The sequence below is a fragment of the Microtus oregoni genome, unplaced genomic scaffold (genome assembly GCF_018167655.1).
Source record: "Microtus oregoni isolate MIOR12 unplaced genomic scaffold, Mior012 000113F_000, whole genome shotgun sequence".
NCBI lineage: Eukaryota > Metazoa > Chordata > Mammalia > Rodentia > Cricetidae > Microtus > Microtus oregoni.
The window spans coordinates 331,065-353,240 of record NW_024544739.1 but is presented as its reverse complement, the minus strand read 5'-3'; the positions used below and the strand labels follow the sequence as shown (position 1 = coordinate 353,240).

General features: G+C 42.0%; 3 protein-coding genes across 3 annotated transcripts; all 3 read left to right on the top strand.

Moving 5' to 3' along the window:
* Positions 1-922: 922 nt before the first annotated feature.
* On the top strand, positions 923-1,705 carry LOC121443818 (spindlin-2-like; the record flags this gene model as incomplete). The annotated part of the gene is made up of 2 exons (XM_041645595.1): positions 923-1,370; positions 1,518-1,705. Coding segments are annotated over 2 exons (636 nt in total), but the record flags the coding sequence as incomplete, so codon positions are not given.
* Positions 1,706-9,197: 7,492 nt separating this feature from the next.
* Positions 9,198-9,992, top strand: LOC121443807 (spindlin-2-like; the record flags this gene model as incomplete). The annotated part of the gene is made up of 2 exons (XM_041645587.1): positions 9,198-9,645; positions 9,793-9,992. Coding segments are annotated over 2 exons (648 nt in total), but the record flags the coding sequence as incomplete, so codon positions are not given.
* Positions 9,993-15,037: 5,045 nt separating this feature from the next.
* On the top strand, positions 15,038-20,186 carry LOC121443772 (spindlin-2-like). The gene is made up of 4 exons (XM_041645564.1): positions 15,038-15,070; positions 16,104-16,624; positions 16,718-16,862; positions 20,154-20,186. The coding sequence occupies exons 1-4, from the start codon at positions 15,038-15,040 to the stop codon at positions 20,184-20,186; spliced, it is 732 nt and encodes a 243-aa protein (XP_041501498.1).
* The last annotated feature ends 1,990 nt before the right edge of the window (positions 20,187-22,176 follow it).

The window sequence follows — 22,176 nt, the reverse complement described above, 5'->3', positions numbered from 1 at the left end:
AAAATTTATGTTGTTAACAGCTTCTATATTTGATAGCTGTGGGGACAGTGAATGCCAGGTATTCTTCCCACTTTATCTTTGCTATCCATGTCCAATTCATCAGTTCACGAAAGGGGCGAAGATTCTCTTTGTCCATATGTGTTTTAAAAGATATTAATTATTTCTAAATGGTGCTGTTGCCCAGATTAATGAGTCTTTATATTTGCATTTTGTCTCACAAAACTCACTTCTCTAGTGAAGACATGGAATGGCTTTATGTAATCAACCTGGGTATGGATCAGTAGACACAATACATAGAACCCGTGGACTGGAGTGCCATGACCTTGGGCAGGTGGTTTTGGATCAACCACCTAACCAACAGCTTGAGTGGGAAGGAGAGAAGTGGCTGTCCTTCGAATTCTTTGCCATCTGTTCAGATTTTTCTTTCTCACTTTGGGCATAGGCATCCAGTCTCCTCTCATTGACACAGTCAGTCCGGAATTAGGTTTCTCAGTAGAGGTCCATTGCCTTTGGGCAGCAGGAATATGTCTGTGATACACATATACTGAGCTGTAGACAATAGTTTGATAATTTTCCTATGAATTTCTTAAGACCAAATTACATTTAGGCAGCCCAAATCTATTCAGCACTGCCTTTATCACCTTCCCCAAAGATCTTCCAGAAAAGAATCTTGACATCGCATCCTCCCCTTCTTAACCTTGCAGGCACTTATGGTGGAGGAAACCACTTTGTGTCTGATTGAAACTGAAGAATTCTTCCAATGCAGAGATTGGCAGCTATGAAGCCCAAGCACAGAAAGAGAGCCAAGAGACAGTGGAACAGGAGTGTTGTGGCCTATCTCAGTAAATCCACCACCATGATAAAGATGCCTCTTAGTATGAGATGCATGCCACCTCTCCAGAAGAAGAATGGGCCAACTCTCCAGAAGCAAAAACTGAGTAAGCCTTTTGAGGCCCTGGAGAATATTGTTGGCCGCCGAATTTCTCATGGCTGGAAGGAAGCCAATGAACCAGTCACCCAGTGGAAAGCCATCATTCTAGATCAACTGCCAACATATCCCTCTCTCTATTTGTTGAAATATGATGGGATTGATTGTGTCTATGGCTTGGAGCTTCACAGCGATGAAAGGATTTTAAACCTTAAGATCCTGCCTAATAATGTGCCATTTCCTCAGGTGACAGACACTCATCTGTCAAACACCATAGTTGGCAGAGCAGTGAAACATACATTCACGGGCACAAATGGCTCTAAGGAAGACTGGAATGGGATGGTCCTAGAGGAGGTGCCAATCATGAAGACCTGGTTCTATATTACCTACAAGAAAGATCCGGTCTTGTATATTTACCACCTCCTGGATGACTACCATGAAGGCAACCTCCACATCATGCCAGGCTCTAAGGAGGAGTGCAGTGTCATGGTCCCAGATGAGGTGCAGACCAGGATGACCTGTTTCTACATTGTCAAGGAGAATGATCCAGTCCTGTACCTTTACCACCATCTTGATGACACCATTGAAGGCAACGTCCACATCATGCCTGAATGTCCTCCAGTAGAGGCGACTTTGGCATTAGGCAGTGATTCCTTGGCAGGCAAAGTTGTGCAGTACAACAAAAAATATGGAACCCAAGAGATAGGTAAAATTATTTGCCAAGTTCCCACCAAACCTTCTGTGTATTTCATCAAGTTTAATAATGACTTCCATATCTATGTCGACGATTTGGTGAAGATCTGTGAAAGTGAAATTCTCAAAATTTGAGGGGCACACTTAAATCTGTGTTTGGAGAATGTGTTTTTTTCAGAGATACCATAGGTCTTCTATTAATCCGGGTATTTTTTTCCAATGGAATATTCTTGCTCGAAAAATAAAAATTTGTGAACATGTTTTGTTCTTTGGTGAATGATGGATTATGTTTGGTGGATAGGACATCACAGAAATACATGCCTAAAAACAAAGCAGGATTTATGGTCTTTCCCCTTGGAGAGGATGGACTGGGAATGCTTGGTGTGGTAAAGGACAAGATGGCTGTCTAGGGAGTAGTGGAGAGGGGACAAAAGTTGTAGGATCTCGGGGAGGGATAAAGCTTGAGGGAAAAACATGTCAACTGGGAAGATGTGACAGATATCAGAGTGAGGTATTGGGACTTAAGAGGATAAAGAGTAGATTAATCAGGAAGGGACACAAATGTATACTCAAAATCAGAGGAAATTAGGTTTCATTTGATGAATAGTTTAATTCGTACTGGCTGTAAGTCACTGGATGTTTGAACTCCACTGGAGCATGTTGAGTGACCAGGAGCCTCCTGCTTAGAGAAAAGTGTCTCCGCCCAGTTGCTCTTCTGCTGTGGGATGGATGTCACGCTATCTACTTCCTTTTGTCAGAATTCTGTCTGCCACCTACTTTGTCATGCCTGGATTCGGTATTCCTTGAACTCTCATTGGTCCTTTGCATGCCATCCAACCCTTATGAGTTCATTTAAATAATTGCCCTGTCATATCTGGAAAACAGTGTTCCCTTTCATTGATCATGTTCTGTAGGATTTGGGCTATAAATCTCATCGACAGACGCATCCACACACAGGATAAACATGTACACATTGATGCCCACTAATGTGTGACATGCACACATATGATGAATGCACCGATCTCCATCAAATCAGTAAACGAGGGAATCCCTGATGCTAGGTGGAGTGTGGCAAAGACCCCACAAACCCATCAGACCCCCAAATACCAGTATGGTATTGATGTCTGACTCCCATCTTGTAAGGATCCTGCCATCCTGTAACGGGGCGATTTTTGCTTCCTTGATCTTCACAAACTTGGTTAAAATGTTAGAGTTGTCAAACTGCCAGTTAGGGTCCAGCATGTAGATCAGCTGTCTCAGGTCAGGTGATTTGGCTACAGTTTGGGTGATAACTTATACCAGGGAATTCTGGTACACCCTCACCTCTTCTTCTCCCAGTCCTCATCATCACTCTTGTGGCTGGGCTTGGAGCACAAAGAAGGCAAAATGGAAAAATCCTCCTCCTCAGGCAAAACATTGTCCATCTTTCATATGACCTGACTCTCACAGGGAATGCAGCACATTTTATCCTTCTAGGTCTCCTCATTCTTTGGTTCACTCATTTTTCCAATGAATGATTGAATTCATCCATTCTTCCATCTCTCTCTCTCTCTCTCTCTCTCTCTCTCTCTCTCTTCTTCCTTCCCTTCATCAATTTCCCCCTTTATAGTAGTAATTTGAGCATCGGGGCTGCGTGCCCAAAACCATGGCCGCCTACCTAGCATGTGCCCCTAAATAAGAACACAAAAACTGTATTCTTTTAAACACTTCCTGGCCCAGTATTTTCAGCCTCTTAACCCATTTCTAATAACATATGTTGCAGCAAGAGGTGCGCTTACCAGGTAAGATTCAGCATGTCTGACCTGGTGGCTGGCTGCATTGCCATCTGCCTCGGGGAGCAGAGCTCCCGTGTCTGCCCGGGAGAGGGGTGCATGGCATCTCTGAGCTCACTTCCTCTTTCTAGCAGCATTCTGTTCTCTTTACTCCTCCCACCTATGTTCTAACCTATCAAGGGAAGCAGATTCTTTATTTAATTAAGCAATGACCTTCTTCCATCACTTTATCCTTTCAACAGCTTGCCCAAATAAATCTTCCATGTCTCTTCTGTTGTATAATCTTTCATTTGTAAAGAATTTGCCCTCTTAGGGAAGGATTTTTCTGACATCTCTGTGGACGGAGGTCATATGAGGAAAGTCGTGATCCGTAATACCATATTGGGATAGCGGCAGTCCAAAAGACTCTCACCCTCTCTGAAAACAAAATAAGAACCTCCTTTCCAAAGCATCATGTCCTTAGATCCAAATTTTAAAGTCAAGGCACTTTCAAAATATCTATGTGGGATTAGTTCAGCAGCATTTATAAACAAATATCTTTTAGCAGCTATTGCTCCTTCCTCAGCATTCAAATGATTCAAACAGAGCACAATAGCATACAGTATCAAAATTCTCTGTGTATTTTCCATCTTTGTTAGCTTCAATTTAAGCTCTAATTTATTTTTCCTTTTTATTTTTTGCCTTTTGAGACAGGTTCTCTGTATCTTTGACCTGGAATAACTCTGTAGAACAGGCTGTCCTTGAAGTTTCAGAGATCCACATGTCTCTGCCTCCCAGCATTGGGATCAAAGGTGTATGGTACTACACCTGAATTCACAGAGACCTGTTTGTCTCTGCCTTCTCGGCACTGGGATTAAAGGTATGTGCTACCACACCTTGAAGTTACAGAGGTCAATCTCTCTCTGCCTCCCAAGTGTTGGGATTAATGGTGTGTACTACTGCAACCAACAACTCTCTTCATTTTATTTTAACTTTAAGAGCTTCAACTTTTAGCCTGCACATATTTTTAACACACTGTAAATCATTTAAAAATTTTCTTTGTCTTTGAATCTCTCTTTACTCAATATCTCTTTGTATTTTTGACCAGATGAATCCTTAGTTTACACAGCAATCTCAATATGACGAAAAGATGGCTTTGCCAGCTAGATGTAGCCTATTCCTTAGCTTTCTGCCATTCCAACCTTATGGCAGAGGTACCGGCCAGAGCCACATTCAGTGCCACAAGTCTACAGTGTATCAAGGTCCTTGCCATCAAATAAGCTGCAAAAGACAACACTCAAGCCCTCTCTTTGTCGCTGGCCCTCCTGACTCAAACAGTCATAGTTTGTTCTGGCAGGATGGCCAGAATTCCGGCATTTTAAATCATCACAGTTTTTTCTCCTGCTACTGCTGAAAACAAACAAGTATTCAGCTGGCTTTTATCAACACCATTTAAATGTTTCGTGGCAGGACCACTTAACAGCAGCAGGCTTTTGCAGCTGAAGGTGAGTCAGGAATCTTCTCTTACATGAGTGTGCTTGCTTGCTACTAGCAAGTAGTGCAGACCCGAGATATAGCTGCTAAATAGAAAACACGCTTTACTCGTTCCCGGGCTTTCTCAGGCTTTCAGTGGATTCAGTTTTCCACATGTCTGAGTGCCATTCTGTAGTAATTTGAGCAGCGGAGCTGTGTAACCAGCACCAGGGCAGCCTCGCTAGCTAATGTCCAGAAATAATTACACAAAAACGATTCTTTTAAACACTGCCTGGCCCATTAGTTTAGCCTATTAACCCATTTCTAATAATCTATGTAGCATCACGAGTGTGCTCACCAGGAAAGATTCAACAGGTCTAAACTGGTTCCTGGCTGCATTGCCCTCTGCCTCAGAGAGGAGAACTTTCACATCTTCCCACGAGAGTGGATCATGGTGTCTCTGAGCACACTGCTTCTTGCTCCCAGCATTCTGTACTCTTTCTCCTCCCACCTATGTTCTAAGTTAACAGGGGAAGCAGTTTCTTTATTTAATTAAGCAATGAATTACCACCATCACTTTATCCTTTCAAGAGCTTGCCATAATAAATATTCCATGTCTCTTCTGCTGTATAATCTTTCATTTGAAAAGAACTTGCCTTTTCAGGGGAGGATTTTTTTGACATCTCTGTGGATGGAGATCATATGAAGAGGATCAGATGAGCAACCATGACAACTCTTATGCGGTAGAGTTAGGTGGACCAGAGATTGATTGCTGACAATCCTGTGCTATGCGTCAGATGCCCATGAACTCTGCCCCTGTTGTCAGACAGGCAGACATCAAGGTGGTCACACATACTTAACTCATTCAGTGTTCACAGACATTTATATTAAGTTTTAATCTTGTCCTAAACTAATAAAAAAAAACAAGAATAGGAGATGAGAGGAGCCTGAAGTAGGGCCTCCAAATGGGTCATTTGCAAAGGTAAGGTTTCCTGCCTCTATGTATGCTTTCTCCTTTCCTTAGTCAAATAATCCCCCACACCAGTTTAGAATTGTGATTAAAAGAATGATTATATCTTTAAAGGGCAAAAACTTACAGATGACCATCCCTGACAAAAGCCCTCAGCGGGATCAGGAAAGAAGCATAGAGGCCGGAAGGGAAACTGGAAGCAAGAGATCAAGCTGAAGGTAAATGTTGGTTTTTGAAAGAGAGAGAGACCACACCTCAATGGGCTGGTATCTCAGTGGCTATTGGCTGAAGGAGTGGAAGAAACTCATGCAGCACACTTATTTGGATATAGCAAAAAAAATGTTGCTAGACAGTGAGAAAAAAATATTTTAGTTTATTTATTTCAGTCCTTCCAGACACATCACAGAGATAGGATCTCTTCATGCATGAGAGTCACCAGTGATTTCCCTTTAAGAAAATACCCACAAAACTCCCAATAACATCATCAGCATTCAACAACATGTCTATGATTGCTTTGCCTTGCCTGTGCTTCTCAGAAAATGATGCTGTTAGTTAATCTCTGCAAACAATGCAAATTTCCCTGTACCTAAATAGACAGAATTGACAGGTTATCTTAAACACAACAGAGAGTAACACCATGATGGAACGGGTTAATCATCACCAGTGTGGCAGTGACATATTTAGGATCTTTCCTTTGTCTAAAAATCACAGAATTGTAAACATGATATGTTGTCATACAGATTTCTTAGGGTTTTGTCCCCCTGGTGGTTTCCTTGGTATGCTTCCATAATTTTTGCCAGATCCAATCAGTTTTGCCATGCACTCTCAGCTCCACATCATTGTGTTCCCCTTATGTTCTAGTCCAGGCATTTTTGACATCTTGAAACTGTTGCAAGAGTATCTCATGTTCCACCTAAATGATTTGGAGTGTTATTTATGCTGAGTTTTATCTTCCATCCAGGAGTTCATTGACTTTCCTTGGGCGTAATTCCTGAGACACTGAGCCTAACTCCTGGGGAATTCCTCTACTTACTTCTCCTTGCTGAAACAGCTTACACTCTCAGTACTACTATGACAGTATTTCTGTAGCAAACATTCTTCTCAAGATGAGAAGAAATTTCAATATTACAATCCATTTGTTTTTATTGTGATTTAAACACACACGCACACACACACACACACAAAAGTTAATGCACATACACTGATGATATTAATTGAGTAGGCCATTCTGGGGTTGTCAAGATCATTATCTCTCGAGGGCTTCTTAGAGGCATGGTGTGACCCCATAGTGGAACTTGGGCAGGTGAGGAGAGGTTGACAGCACTGTGCCATGTCTATAGTCACAATGGGTGCCTTATCCTATATTCAGACTGATGACTATCTTGAATATCACCATGGAACTTTTGTATGGCCAAGATGGAGATCAAGTCAGGGTAAAAATCAGAAAACTAGATGGAGCTTCCAAGCTCCAGTTGAATAGCCGACTGATGGAGAATAAGAGCAAGGATGTCAGGAATAAAATGGCTTGGTCCACACACTGAGACACTGTGCCTGAACAAAGGGGGTTTCAACTGAACCAGTGGCCGGGGAATGAAAGAACATGGAATCAAAGTGGAAGCTCTGAATGTGGCTGACAATTGGACCAGACGGAAAAGTCAATGATAATGGCACTGACATTTGTCTGCACTTCATATACAGGCTTTTTTGTGATCATATTCTATGTGGATGATTGCTTTCCTAAATCTCGATGGATGCAGGGTGGCTTGGACTTCAAACAGGTCAAGGTACCCCGCCCTCAATTTAAATTGGAGTAGGAGTGGAGAGGTTTGGTGGGGGAGCGAGAAGAACGTGGGAGGAGGAAACGAAGTGAAAATTTTGATATTCATTATTATGAAGTAATATAAAATCTAATAGTAGATAACCAATAAAGAGATTGGAGCTAGAAAAAAAAGAATATTCATGTGAGTTGTTGTCTCAGACACCAAAGACTTTTTTACAGAAAAGGCACAAAAAGAGATTGGGTTACCTGGCAAAATATGACTCATGTATTTGGGAAGATGAGTGAGGTTTTATTTTGGGTCTCCAGGGGGCTGTGTGAGCAGCATTATAGGACATGTATGCTGGATATTTCTGTGGGTTAGTAGGGAAGAAAACTGCCTATGAGGGGTTTAATGACCTAAGTAGAGTCTTGATGATGTCACAAAGCTTTGGTTGGGGGTGGCAACACTGTTCCACATGAAGCACTAGTCTTCTGTGAAGGAGGGCTGACTATCTTCACGGTGGCTGAGGAGGTGAGTTCAGCTCTTGGGCTCCACAACTGTTCAACAGGATTAGGCAGCTGAACATTTCCAGATGGAATCTGGAGAGCCAAGACATTTTCTTTTGGTAAATATGTTTAGGAAGAAACAGGGACCTCTGTAGTCCCAGAGAGGTTTCCTTCAAATCTCCTGTGAGTCTAAAATTTATGTTGTTAACAGCTTCTATATTTGATAGCTGTGGGTACAGTGAATGCCAGGTATTCTTCCCACTTTATCTTTGCTATCAATGTCCAATTCATCAGTTCACGAAAGGGGCAAAGATCCTCTTTGTCCATATGTGTTTTAAAAGATATTAATTATTTCTAAATGGTGCTGTTGCCCAGATTAATGAGTCTTTATTTTTGCAGTTTGTCTCACAAAACTCACTTCTCTAGTGAAGACATGGAATGGCTTCATGTAATAAACCTGGGTCTGGATCAGGAGACACAATACATAGAACCAGTGGACTGGAGTGCCATGACCTTGGCAAGCAGGTGGTTTTGGATCAACCACCTAACCAACAGCTTGAGTGGGAAGGAGAGAAGTGGCTGTCCTTCGAATTCTTTGCCATCTGTTCAGATTTTTCTTTCTCACTTTGGGCATAGGCATCCAGTCTCCTCTCATTGACACAGTCAGTCCGGAATTAGGTTTCTCAGTAGAGGTCCATTGCCTTTGGGTCGCAGGAATATGTCTCTGATACACATATACTGAGCTGTAGACAATAGTTTGATAATTTTCCTATGAATTTCTTAAGACCAAATTACATTTAGGCAGCCCAAATCTGTTCAGCACTGCCTTTATCACCTTCCCCAAAGATCTTCCAGAAAAGAATCTTGACATCGCATCCTCCCCTTCTTAACCTTGCAGGCACTTATGGTGGAGGAAACCACTTTGCGTCTGATTGAAACTGAAGAATTCTTCCAATGCAGAGATTGGCAGCTATGAAGCCCAAGCACAGAAAGAGAGCCAAGAGACAGTGGAACAGGAGTGTTGTGGCCTGTCTCAGTAAATCTACCACCATGATAAAGATGCCTCTTAGTATGAGATGCATGCCACCTCTCCAGAAGAAGAATGGGCCAACTCTCCAGAAGCAAAAACTGAGTAAGCCTTTTGAGGCCCTGGAGAATATTGTTGGCCGCCGAATTTCTCATGGCTGGAAGGAAGCCAATGAACCAGTCACCCAGTGGAAAGCCATCATTCTAGATCAACTGCCAACATATCCCTCTCTCTATTTGTTGAAATATGATGGGATTGATTGTGTCTATGGCTTGGAGCTTCACAGCGATGAAAGGATTTTAAACCTTAAGATCCTGCCTAATAATGTGCCATTTCCTCAGGTGACAGACACTCATCTGTCAAACACCATAGTTGGCAGAGCAGTGAAACATACATTCACGGGCACAAATGGCTCTAAGGAAGACTGGAATGGGATGGTCCTAGAGGAGGTGCCAATCATGAAGACCTGGTTCTATATTACCTACAAGAAAGATCCGGTCTTGTATATTTACCACCTCCTGGATGACTCCCTTGAAGGCAACCTCCACATCATGCCAGGCTCTAAGGAGGAGTGCAGTGTCATGGTCCCAGATGAGGTGCAGACCAGGATGACCTGTTTCTACATTGTCAAGGAGAATGATCCAGTCCTGTACCTTTACCACCATCTTGATGACTCCATTGAAGGCAACGTCCACATCATGCCTGAATGTCCTCCAGAAGAGGTGACTTTGGAATTAGGCAGGGATTCCTTGGCAGGCAAAGGTGTGCAGTACAACAAAAAAGATGGAACCCAAGAGATAGGTAAAATTATTTGCCAAGTTCCCACCAAACCTTCTGTGTATTTCATCAAGTTTAATAATGACTTCCATATCTATGTCTACGATTTGGTGAAGATCTGTTAAAGTGAAATTCTCAAAATTTGAGGGGCACACGTAAAACTGTGTTTGGGGAATGTGTTTTTTTTTTTCAGAGATACCGCAGGTCTTCTATTAATCCTGGTATTTTTTTCCAATGGAATATCCTTGCTTGAAAAATAAAAATTTGTGAACATGTTTTGTTCTTTGGTGAATGATGGATTAGGTTTGGTGGATGGGACATCACAGAAATACATGCCTAAAAACAAAGCAGGATTTATGGTCTTTCCCCTTGGAGAGGATGGACTGGGAATGCTTGGTGTGGTAAAGGACAAGATGGCTGTCTAGGGAGTAGTGGAGAGGGGACAAAAGTTGTAGGATCTCGGGGCGGGATAAAGCTTGAGGGAAAAACATGTCAACTGGAAAGATGTGACAGATATCAGAGTGAGGTATGGGGACTTAAGAGGATAAAGAGTAGATTAATCAGGAAGGGACACAAATGTATACTCAAAATCAGAGGAAATTAGGTTTCATTTGATGAATAGTTTAATTCGTACTGGCTGTAAGTCACTGGATGTTTGAACTCCACTGGAACATGTTGAGTGACCAGGAGCCTCCTGTTTAGAGAAAAGTGTCTCCGCCCAGATGCTCTTCTGCAGTGGGATGCACGTCACGCTATCTACTTCCTTTTGTCAGAATTCTGTCTGCCACCTACTTTGTCATGCCTGGATTCGGTATTCCTTGAACTCTCATTGTTCCTTTGCATGCCATCCAACCCTTGTGAGTTCATTTAAATAATTGCCCTGTCATATCTGGAAAACAGTGTTCCCTTTCATTGATCATGTTCTGTAGGACTTGGGCTATAAATCTCATAGACAGACGCATCCACACACAGGATAAACATGTACACATTGATGCCCACTAATGTGTGACATGCACACATATGATGAATGCACCGATCTCCATCAAATCAGTCAACGAGGGAATCCCGGATGCTAGGTGGAGTGTGGCAAAGACCCCACAAACCCATCAGACCCCCAAATACCAGTATGGTATTGATGTCTGACTCCCATCATGTAAGGATCCTGCCATCCTGTAACGGGGCGATTTTTGCTTCCTTGATCTTCACAAACTTGGTTAAAATGTTAGAGTTGTCAAACTGCCAGTTAGGGTCCAGCATGTAGATCAGCTGTCTCAGGTCAGGTGATTTGGCTACAATTTGGGTGATAACTTATACCAGGGAATTCTGGTACACCCTCACCTCTTCTTCTCCCAGTCCTCATCATCACTCTTGTGGCTGGGCTTGGAGCACAAAGAAGGCAAAATGGAAAAATCCTCCTCCTCAGTGCAAAACAATGTCCATCTTTCATATGACCTGACTCTCACAGGGAATGCAGCACATTTTATCCTTCTAGGTCTCCTCATTCTTTGGTTCACTCATTTTTCCAATGAATGATTGAATTCATCCATTCTTCCATCTCTCTCTCTCTCTCTCTCTCTCTCTCTCTCTCTTCTTCCTTCCCTTCTTCAATTCCCCCCTTTATAGTAGTAATTTGACCAGTGGGGCTGCGTCCCCAGAACCATGGCCGCCTACCTAGCTTATGCCCCTAAATAAGAACACAAAAACTGTATTCTTTTAAACATTTCCTGGCCCAGTATTTTCAGCCTCTTAACCCATCTCTAATAGTGTATGTTGCAGCATGAGGTGCACTTACCAGGAAAGATTCAGCATGTCTGACCTGGTGGCTGGCTGCATTGCCATCTGCCTCAGGGAGCAGAGCTCCCGTGTCTGCCCAGGAGAGGGGTGCATGGCATCTCTGAGCTCACTTCCTCTTTCTAGCAGCATTCTGTTCTCTTTACTCCTCCCACCTATGTTCTAACCAATTAAGGGAAGCAGATTCTTTATTTAATTAAGCAATGACCTTCTTCCATCACTTTATCCTTTCAACAGCTTGCCCAAAGAAATCTTCCATGTCTCTTCTGTTGTATAATCTTTCATTTGTAAAGAACTTGCCCTCTTAGGGAAGGATTTTTCTGACATCTCCGTGGACGGAGGTCATATGAGGAAAGTCGTGATCCGTAATACCATATTGGGATAGTGGCAGTCCACAGACTCTCACCCTCTCTGAAAACAAAATAAGAACCTCCTTTCCAAAGCATCATGTCCTTAGATCCAAATTTTAAAGTCAAGGCACTTTCAAAATCTATGTGGGATTAGTTCAGCAGCATTTATAAACAAATATCTTTTAGCAGCTATTGCTCCTTCCTCAGCATTCAAATGATTCAAACAGAGCACAATAGCATACAGTATCAAAATTCTCTGTGTATTTTCCATCTTTGTTAGCTTCAATTTAAGCTCTAATTTATTTTTCCTTTTTATTTTTTGCCTTTTGAGACAGGTTCTCTGTCTTTTCAGGGGAGGATTTTTTTGACATCTCTGTGGATGGAGATCATATGAAGAGGATCAGATGAGCAACCATGACAACTCTTATGCTGTAGAGTTAGGTGGACCAGAGATTGATTGCTGACAATCCTGTGCTATGCGTCAGATGCCCATGAACTCTGCCCCTGTTGTCAGACAGGCAGACATCAAGGTTGTCACACATACTTAACTCATTCAGTGTTCACAGACATTTATATTGAGTTTTAATCTTGTCCTAAACTAATAAAAAAAACAAGAATAGGAGAAGAGAGAAGCCTGAAGTAGGGCCTCCAAATGGGTCATTTGCAAAGGTAAGGTTTCCTGCCTCTATGTATGCTTTCTCCTTTCCTTAGTCAAAAAATCCCCCAAACCAGTTTAGAATGGTGATTAAAAGAATGATTATATCTTTAAAGGGCAAAAACTTACAGATGACCATCCCTGACAAAAGCCCTCAGCGGGATCCGGAAAGAAGCATAGAGGCCGGAAGTGAAACTGGAAGCAAGAGATCAAGCTGAAGGTAAGTGTTGGTATTTGAAAGAGAGAGAGACCACACCTCAATGGGCTGGTATCTCAGTGGCTATTGGCTGAAGGAGTGGAAGAAACTCATGCAACACACTTATTTGGATATAGCAAATAAATGTTACTAGAAGTTGAGAAAATAAAACTATTTTAGTTTCTTTATTTCAGTCCTTTCAGACACATCACAGAGATTGGGTATCTTCATGCATGAGAGTCACCGATGATTTCCCTTTAAGAAAATACCCACAAAACTCCCAATAACATCATCAGCATTCAACAACATGTCTATGATTGCTTTGCCTTGCCTGTGCTTCTCAGTAAATGATGCTGTTAGTTAATCTCTGCAAACAATGCAAATTTCCCTGTACGTAAATAGACAGAATTGACAGGTTATCTTAAACACAACAGGGAGTCACACTATGATGGAATGGGTTAATCATCACCAGTGTGGCAGTGACATATTTAGGATCTTTCCTTTGTCTAAAAATCACAGAATTGTAAACATGATATGTTGTCATACAGATTTCTTAGGGTTTTGTCCCCCTGGTGATTTCATTGGTATGCTTCCATAATTTTTGCCAGATCCAATCAGTTTTGCCATGCACTCTCAGCTCCACATCATTGTGTTCCCTTTATGTTCTAGTCCAGGCATTTTTGACATCTTGAAACTGTTGCAAGAGTATCTCATGTTCCACCTAAATAATTTGGAGTGTTATTTAGGATGAGTTTTATCTTCCATCCATGAGTTCATTGACTTTCCTTGGGCGTAATTCCTGGGACACTGAGCCTAACTCCTGGGGATTCCTCTAGTTACTTCTCCTTGCTGAGACAGCTTACACTCTCAGTACTACTATGACAGTATTTCTGTAGCAAACATTCTTCTCAAGATGAGAAGAAATTTCAATATTACAATCCATTTGTTTTTATTGTGATTTAAACACACACACGCACACACACACACACACAAGTTAGTGCACATACACTGATGATATTAATTGAGTAGGCCATTCTGGGGTTGTCAAGATCATTATCTCTCGAGGGGTTCTTAGAGGCATGGGGTGACCCCCTAGAGGAACTTGGGCAGGTGAGGAGAGGTTGACTGCACTGTGCCATGTTTATAGTCACAATGGGTGCCTTATCCTATAGTCAGACTGATGACTATCTTGAATATCACCATGGAACTTTTGTATGGCCAAGATGGAGATCAAGTCAGGGTAAAAATCAGAAAACTAGATGGAGCTTCCAAGCTCCAGTTGAATAGCCGACTGATGGAGAATAAGAGCAAGGATGTCAGGAATAAAATGGCTTGGTCCACACACTGAGACACTGTGCCTGAACAAAGGGGGTTTCAACTAAACCAGTGGCCTGGGAATGAAAGAACATGGAATCAAAGTGGAAGCTCTGAATGTGGCTGACAATTGGACCAGACTGAAAAGCCAATGATAATGGCACTGACATTTGTCTGCACTTCATATACTGGCTTTTTTGTGATCATATTCTATGTGGATGCTTGCCTTCCTAAATCTCGATGGATGAAGGGTAGGCTTGGACTTCAAACAGGTCAAGGTACCCCGCCCTCAATTTAAATTGGAGTAGGAGTGGAGAGGTTTGGTGGGGGAGTGAGAAGAAAGTGGGAGGAGGAAACGAAGTAAAAATTTTGATATTCATTATTATGAAGTAATATAAAAATCAATAGTAGATAACCAATAAAGAGATTGGAGCTAGAAAAAAAATATTCATGTGAGTTGTTGACTCAGACACCAAAGACTCTTTTACAGAAAAGGCACAAAAAGAAATTGGGTTACCTGGCAAAATATGACTCATGTATTTGGGAAGATGAGTGAGGTTTTATTTTGGGTCTCCAGGGGGCTGTGTGAGCAGCATTATAGGACATGTATGCTGGATATTTCTGTGGGTTAGTAGGGAAGAAAACTGCCAATGAAGGGTTTAATGACCTAAGTAGAGTCTTGATGATGTCACAAAGCTTTGGTTGGGGGTGGCAACACTGTTCCACATGAAGCACTAGTCTTCTGTGAAGGTGGGCTGACTATCTTCACGGTGGCTGAGGAAGTGAGTTCAGCTCTTGGGCTCCACAACTGTTCAACAGGATTAGGCAGCTGAACATTTCCAGAAGATGGAATCTGGAGAGACAAGACATTTACTTTTGGTAAATATGTTTAGGAAGAAACTGGGACCTCTGTAGTCCCAGAGAGGTTTCCTTCAAATCTCCTGTGAGTCTAAAATGTATGTTGTTAACAGCTTCTATATTTGATAGCTGTGGGGACAGTGAATGCCAGGTATTCTTCCCACTTTATCTTTGCTATCAATGTCCAATTCATCAGTTCACGAAAGGGGCGAAGATCCTCTTTGTCCATATGTGTTTTAAAAGATATTAATTATTTCTAAATGGTGCTGTTGCCCAGATTAATGAGTCTTTATTTTTGCAGTTTGTCTCACAAAACTCACTTCTCTAGTGAAGACATGGAATGGCTTTATGTAATAAACCTGGGTATGGATCAGGAGACACAATACATAGAACCAGTGGACTGGAGTGCCATGACCTTGGGCAGGTGGTTTTGGATCAACCACCTAACCAACAGCTTGAGTGGGAAGGAAAGAAGTGGCTGTCCTTCAAATTCTTTGCCATCTGTTCAGATTTTTCTTTCTCACTTTGGGCATAGGCATCCAGTCTCCTCTCATTGACACAGTCAGTCTGGAATTATGTTTCTCAGGAGAGGTCCATTGCCTTTGGGCAGCAGGAATATGTCTCTGATACACATATACTGAGCTGTAGACAATAGTTTGATAATTTTCCTATGAATTTCTTAAGACCAAATTACATTTAGGCAGCCCAAATCTATTCAGCACTGCCTTTATCACCTTCCCCAAAGATCTTCCAGAAAAGAATCTTGACATCACATCCTCCCCTTCTTAACCTTGCAGGCACTTATGGTGGAGGAAACCACTTTGTGTCTGATTGAAACTGAAGAATTCTTCCAATGCAGAGATTGGCAGCTATGAAGCCCAAGCACAGAAAGAGAGCCAAGAGACAGTGGAACAGGAGTGTTGTGGCCTATCTCAGTAAATCTACCACCATGATAAAGATGCCTCTTAGTATGAGATGCATGCCACCTCTCCAGAAGAAGAATGGGCCAACTCTCCAGAAGCAAAAACTGAGTAAGCCTTTTGAGGCCCTGGAGTATATTGTTGGCCACCGAATTTCTCATGGCTGGAAGGAAGCCAATGAACCAGTCACCCAGTGGAAAGCCATCATTCTAGATCAACTGCCAACATATCCCTCTCTCTATTTGTTGAAATATGATGGGATTGATTGTGTCTATGGCTTGGAGCTTCACAGCGATGAAAGGATTTTAAACCTTAAGATCCTGCCTAATAATGTGCCATTTCCTCAGGTGACAGACACTCATCTGTCAAACACCATAGTTGGCAGAGCAGTGAAACATACATTCACGGGCACAAATGGCTCTAAGGAAGACTGGAATGGGATGGTCCTAGAGGAGGTGCCAATCATGAAGACCTGGTTCTATATTACCTACAAGAAAGATCCGGTCTTGTATATTTACCACCTCCTGGATGACTCCCTTGAAGGCAACCTCCACATCATGCCAGGCTCTAAGGAGGAGTGCAGTGTCATGGTCCCAGATGAGGTGCAGACCAGGATGACCTGTTTCTACATTGTCAAGGAGAATGATCCAGTCCTGTACCTTTACCACCATCTTGATGACTCCATTGAAGGCAACGTCCACATCATGCCTGAATGTCCTCCAGAAGAGGTGACTTTGGAATTTGGCAGGGATTCCTTGGCAGGCAAAGGTGTGCAGTACAACAAAAAAGATGGAACCCAAGAGATAGGTAAAATTATTTGCCAAGTTCCCACCAAACCTTCTCTGTATTTCATCAAGTTTAATAATGACTTCCATATCTATGTCTACGATTTGGTAAAGATCTGTTAAAGTGAAATTCTCAAAATTTGAGGGGCACACGTAAATCTGTGTTTGGGGAATGTGTTTTTTTTCAGAGATACCGCAGGTCTTCTATTAATCCTGGTATTTTCTTCCAATGGAATATTCTTGCTCGAAAAATAAAAATTTGTGAACATGTTATGTTCTTTGGTGAATGATGGATTATGTTTGGTGGATGGGACATCACAGAAATACATGCCTAAAAACAAAGCAGGATTTATGGTCTTTCCCCTTGGAGAGGATGGACTGGGAATGCTTGGTGTGGTAAAGGACAAGATGGCTGTCTAGGGAGTAGTGGAGAGGGGACAAAAGTTGTAGGATCTCGGGGCGGAATGAAGCTTGAGGGAAAAACATGTCAACTGGAAAGATGTGACAGATATCAGAGTGAGGTATGGGGACTTAAGAGGATAAAGAGTAGATTAATCAGGAAGGGACACAAATGTATACTCAAAATCAGAGGAAATTAGGTTTCATTTGATGAATAGTTTAATTCGTACTGGCTGTAAGTCACTGGATATTTGAACTCCACTGGAGCATGTTGAGTGACCAGGAGCCTCCTGCTTAGAGAAAAGTGTCTCCGCCCAGTTGCTCTTCTGCAGTGGGATGGACGTCACACTATCTACTTCCTTTTGTCAGAATTCTGTCTGCCACCTACTTTGTCATGCCTGGATTCGGTATTCCTTGAACTCTCATTGGTCCTTTGCATGCCATCCAATTCTTGTGAGTTCATTTAAATAATTGCCCTGTCATATCTGGAAAACAGTGTTCCCTAAAATTGATCATGTTCTGTAGGACTTGGGCTATAAATCTCATAGACAGACGCATCCACACACAGGATAAACATGTACACATTGATGCCCACTAATGTGTGACATGCACACATATGATGAATGCACCGATCTCCATCAAATCAGTAAACGAGGGAATCCCGGATGCTAGGTGGAGTGTGGCAAAGACCCCACAAACCCATCAGACCCCCAAATACCAGTATGGTATTGATGTCTGACTCCCATCATGTAAGGATCCTGCCATCCTGTAACGGGGCGATTTTTGCTTCCTTGATCTTCACAAACTTGGTTAAAATGTTAGAGTTGTCAAACTGCCAGTTAGGGTCCAGCATGTAGATCAGCTGTCTCAGGTCAGGTGATTTGGCTACAATTTGGGTGATAACTTATACCAGGGAATTCTGGTACACCCTTACCTCTTCTTCTCCCAGTCCTCATCATCACTCTTGTGGCTGGGCTTGGAGCACAAAGAAGGCAAAATGGAAAAATCCTCCTCCTCAGTGCAAAACAATGTCCATCTTTCATATGACCTGACTCTCACAGGGAATGCAGCACATTTTATCCTTCTAGGTCTCCTCATTCTTTGGTTCACTCATTTTTCCAATGAATAATTGAATTCATCCATTCTTCCATCTCTCTCTGTCTCTCTCTCTCTCTCTCTCTCTCTCTCTCTCTCTATTCTTCCTTCCCTTCTTCAATTCCCCCCTTTATAGTAGTAATTTGACCAGTGGGGCTGCATCCCCAGCACCATGGCCGCCTACCTAGCTTATGCCCCTAAATAAGAACACAAAAACTGTATTCTTTTAAACACTTCCTGGCCCAGTATTTTCAGCCTCTTAACCCATTTCTAATAATGTATGTTGCAGCATGAGTTGCGCTTACCAGGAAAGATTCAGCATGTCTGACCTGGTGGCTGGCTGCATTGCCATCTGCCTCAGGGAGCAGAGCTCCCGTGTCTGCCCGGGAGAGGGGTGCATGGCATCTCTGTGCTCACTTCCTCTTTCTAGCAGCATTCTGTTCTCTTTACTCCTCCCACCTATGTTCTAACCTATCAAGGGAAGCAGATTCTTTATTTAATTAAGCAATGACCTTCTTCCATCACTTTATCCTTTCAACAGCTTGCCCAAATAAATCTTCCATGTCTCTTCTGTTGTATAATCTTTCATTTCTAAAGAACTTGCCCTCTTAGGGAAGGATTTTTCTGACATCTCCGTGGACGGAGGTCATATGCGGAAAGTCGTGATCCGTAATTCCATATTGGGATAGCGGCAGTCCACAGCCTCTCACCCTCTCTGAAAACAAAATAAGAACCTCCTTTCCAAAGCATCATGTCCTTAGATCCAAATTTTAAAGTCAAGGCACTTTCAAAATATCTATGTGGGATTAGTTCAGCAGCATTTATAAACAAATATCTTTTAGCAGCTATTGCTCCTTCCTCAGCCTTCAAATGATTCAAACAGAGCACAATAGCATACAGTATCAAAATTCTCTGTGTATTTTCCATCTTTGTTAGCTTCAATTTAAGCTCTAATTTATTTTTCCTTTTTATTTTTTGCCTTTTGAGACAGGTTCTCTGTATCTTTGACCTGGAATAACTCTGTAGAGCAGGCTGTCCTTGAAGTTTCAGAGATCTACATGTCTCTGCCTCCCAGCATTGGGATCAAAGGTGTATGGTACTACACCTGAATTCACAGAGACCTGTTTGTCTCTGCCTTCTCGGCACTGGGATTAAAGGTATGTGCTACCACACCTTGAAGTTACAGAGGTCAATATCTCTCTGCCTCCCAAGTGTTGGGATTAAATGTGTGTACTACTGCAACCAACAACTCTCTTCATTTTATTTTAACTTTAAGAACTTCAACTTTTAGCCTGCACATATTTTTAACACACTGTAAATCATTTAAAAAAATTTTCTTTGTCTTTGAATCTCTCTTTACTCAATATCTCTCTTTGTTTTTTTGACCACATGAATTTTTAATTTACACAGCAATCTCAATATGACGAAAAGGTGGCTTTGCTAGCTAGATGTAGCCTATTCCTTAGCTTTCTGCCATTCCAAACTTATGGCTGAGGTACCGGCCAGAGATGCATTCAGTGCCACAAGTCTACAGTGTTTCAAGTTCCTTGCCATCAAACAAGCTGCAAAAGACAACACTCAAGCCCTCTCTTTGTAGCTGGCCCTCCTGACTCAAACAGTCAGAGTTTGTTCTGGCAGGATGGCCCAGAATTCCGGCATTTTAAAACATCACAGTTTTTTTTTCCTGCTACTGCTGAAAATAAACAAGCATTCAGCAGGCTTTTATCAACACCATTTAAATGTTTCGTGGCAGGACCACTTAACAGCAGCAAGGTTTTGCACCTGAAGGTGAGTCAGGAATCTTCTCTAAAATGAGTGTGCTTGCTTGCTACTAGCAAGTAGTGCAGACCCGAGATATAGCTGCTAAAAAGAAAACATGCTTTACTCGTTCCCGGGCTTTTTCAGGCTGTCAGTGGATTCAGTTTTCCACATGTCTAAGTGCCATTCTTAGTAATTTGAGCAGCAGAGCTGTGAAACCAGCACCAGGGCAGCCTCGCTAGCTAATGTCCAGAAATAATTACACACAAACGATTCTTTTAAACACTGCCTGGCCCATTAGTTTAGCCTATTAACCCATTTCTAATAATCTATGTAGCATCACGAGTGTGCTCACCAGGAAAGATTCAACAGGTCTAACCTGGTTGCTGGCTGCATTGCCCTCTGCCTCAGAGAGGAGAGCTATCTATTCTTCCCACGAGAGTGGATCATGGTGTCTCTGAGCACATTGATTCTTGCTCCCAGCATTCTGTTCTCTTTCTCCTCCCACCTATGTTCTAAATTAACAGGGGAATCAGTTTCTTTATTTAATTAAGCAATGAATTACTACCATCACTTTATCCTTTCAAGAGCTTGCCCTAATAAATCTTCCATGTCTCATCAGCTGTATAATCTTTCATTTGAAAAGAACTTGCCTTTTCAGGGGAGGATGTTTTTGACATCTCTGTGGATGGAGATCATATGAAGAGGATCAGATGAGCAACCATGACAACTCTTATGCGGTAGAGTTAGGTGGACCAGTGATTGATTGCTGACAATCCTGTGCTATGCGTCACATGCCCATGAACTCTGCCCCTGTTGTCAGACAGGCAGACATCAAGGTGGTCACACATACTTAACTCATTCAGTGTTCACAGACATTTATATTAAGTTTTAATCTTGTCCTAAACTAATAAAAAAAACAAGAATAGGAGAAGAGAGGAGCCTGAAGTAGGGCCTCCAAATGGGTCGTTTGCAAAGGTAAGGTTTCCTGCCTATATGTATGCTTTCTCCTTTCCTTAGTCAAATAATCCCCCACACCAGTTTAGAATGGTGATTAAAAGAATGATTATATCTTTAAAGGGCAAAAACTTACAGATGACCATCCCTGACAAAAGCCCTCAGCGGGATCAGGAAAGAAGCATAGAGGCCGGAAGGGAAACTGGAAGCAAGAGATCAAGCTGAAGGTAAATGTTGGTTTTTGAAAGAGAGAGAGGCCACACCTCAATGGGCTGGTATCTAAGTGGCTATTGGCTGAAGGAGTGGAAGAAACTCATGCAACACACTTATTTGGATATAGCAAAAATATTGTTACTAGAAGGTGAGAAAAAAAAAAACTATTTTAGTTTATTTATTTCAGTCCTTCCAGACACATCACAGAGATAGGATCTCTTCATGCATGAGAGTCACCGATGATTTCCCTTTAAAAAAATACCCACAAAACTCCCAATAACATCATCAGCATTCAACAACATGTCTATGATTGCTTTGCCTTGCCTTTGCTTCTCAGTAAATGATGCTGTTAGTTAATCTCTGCAAACAATGCAAATTTCCCTGTACCTAAATAGACAGAATTGACAGGTTATCTTAAACACAACAGGGAGTCACACTACGATGGAATGTGTTAATCATCACCAGTGTGGCAGTGACATATTTAGGATCTTTCCTTTGTCTAAAAATCACAGAATTGTAAACATGATATGTTGTCATACAGATTTCTTAGGGTTTTGTCCCCCTGGTGGTTTCCTTGGTATGCTTTCATAATTTTTGCCAGATCCAATCAGTTTTGTCATGCACTCACAGCTCCACATCATTGTGTTCCCCTTATGTTCTAGTCCAGGCAATTTTGACATCTTGAAACTGTTGCAAGAGTATCTCATGTTCCACCTAAATGATTTGGAGTGTTATTTAGGCTGAGTTTTATCTTCCATCCATGAGTTCATTGACTTTCCTTGGGCATAATTCCTGGGACACTGAACCTAACTCCTGGGGGATTCCTCTAGTTACTTCTCCTTGCTGAGACAGCTTACACTCTCAGTACTACTATGACAGTATTTCTGTAGCAAACATTCTTCTCAAGATGAGAAGAAATTTCAATATTACAATCCATTTGTTTTTATTGTGATTTAAACACACACACGCACACACACACACACAAGTTAATGCACATACA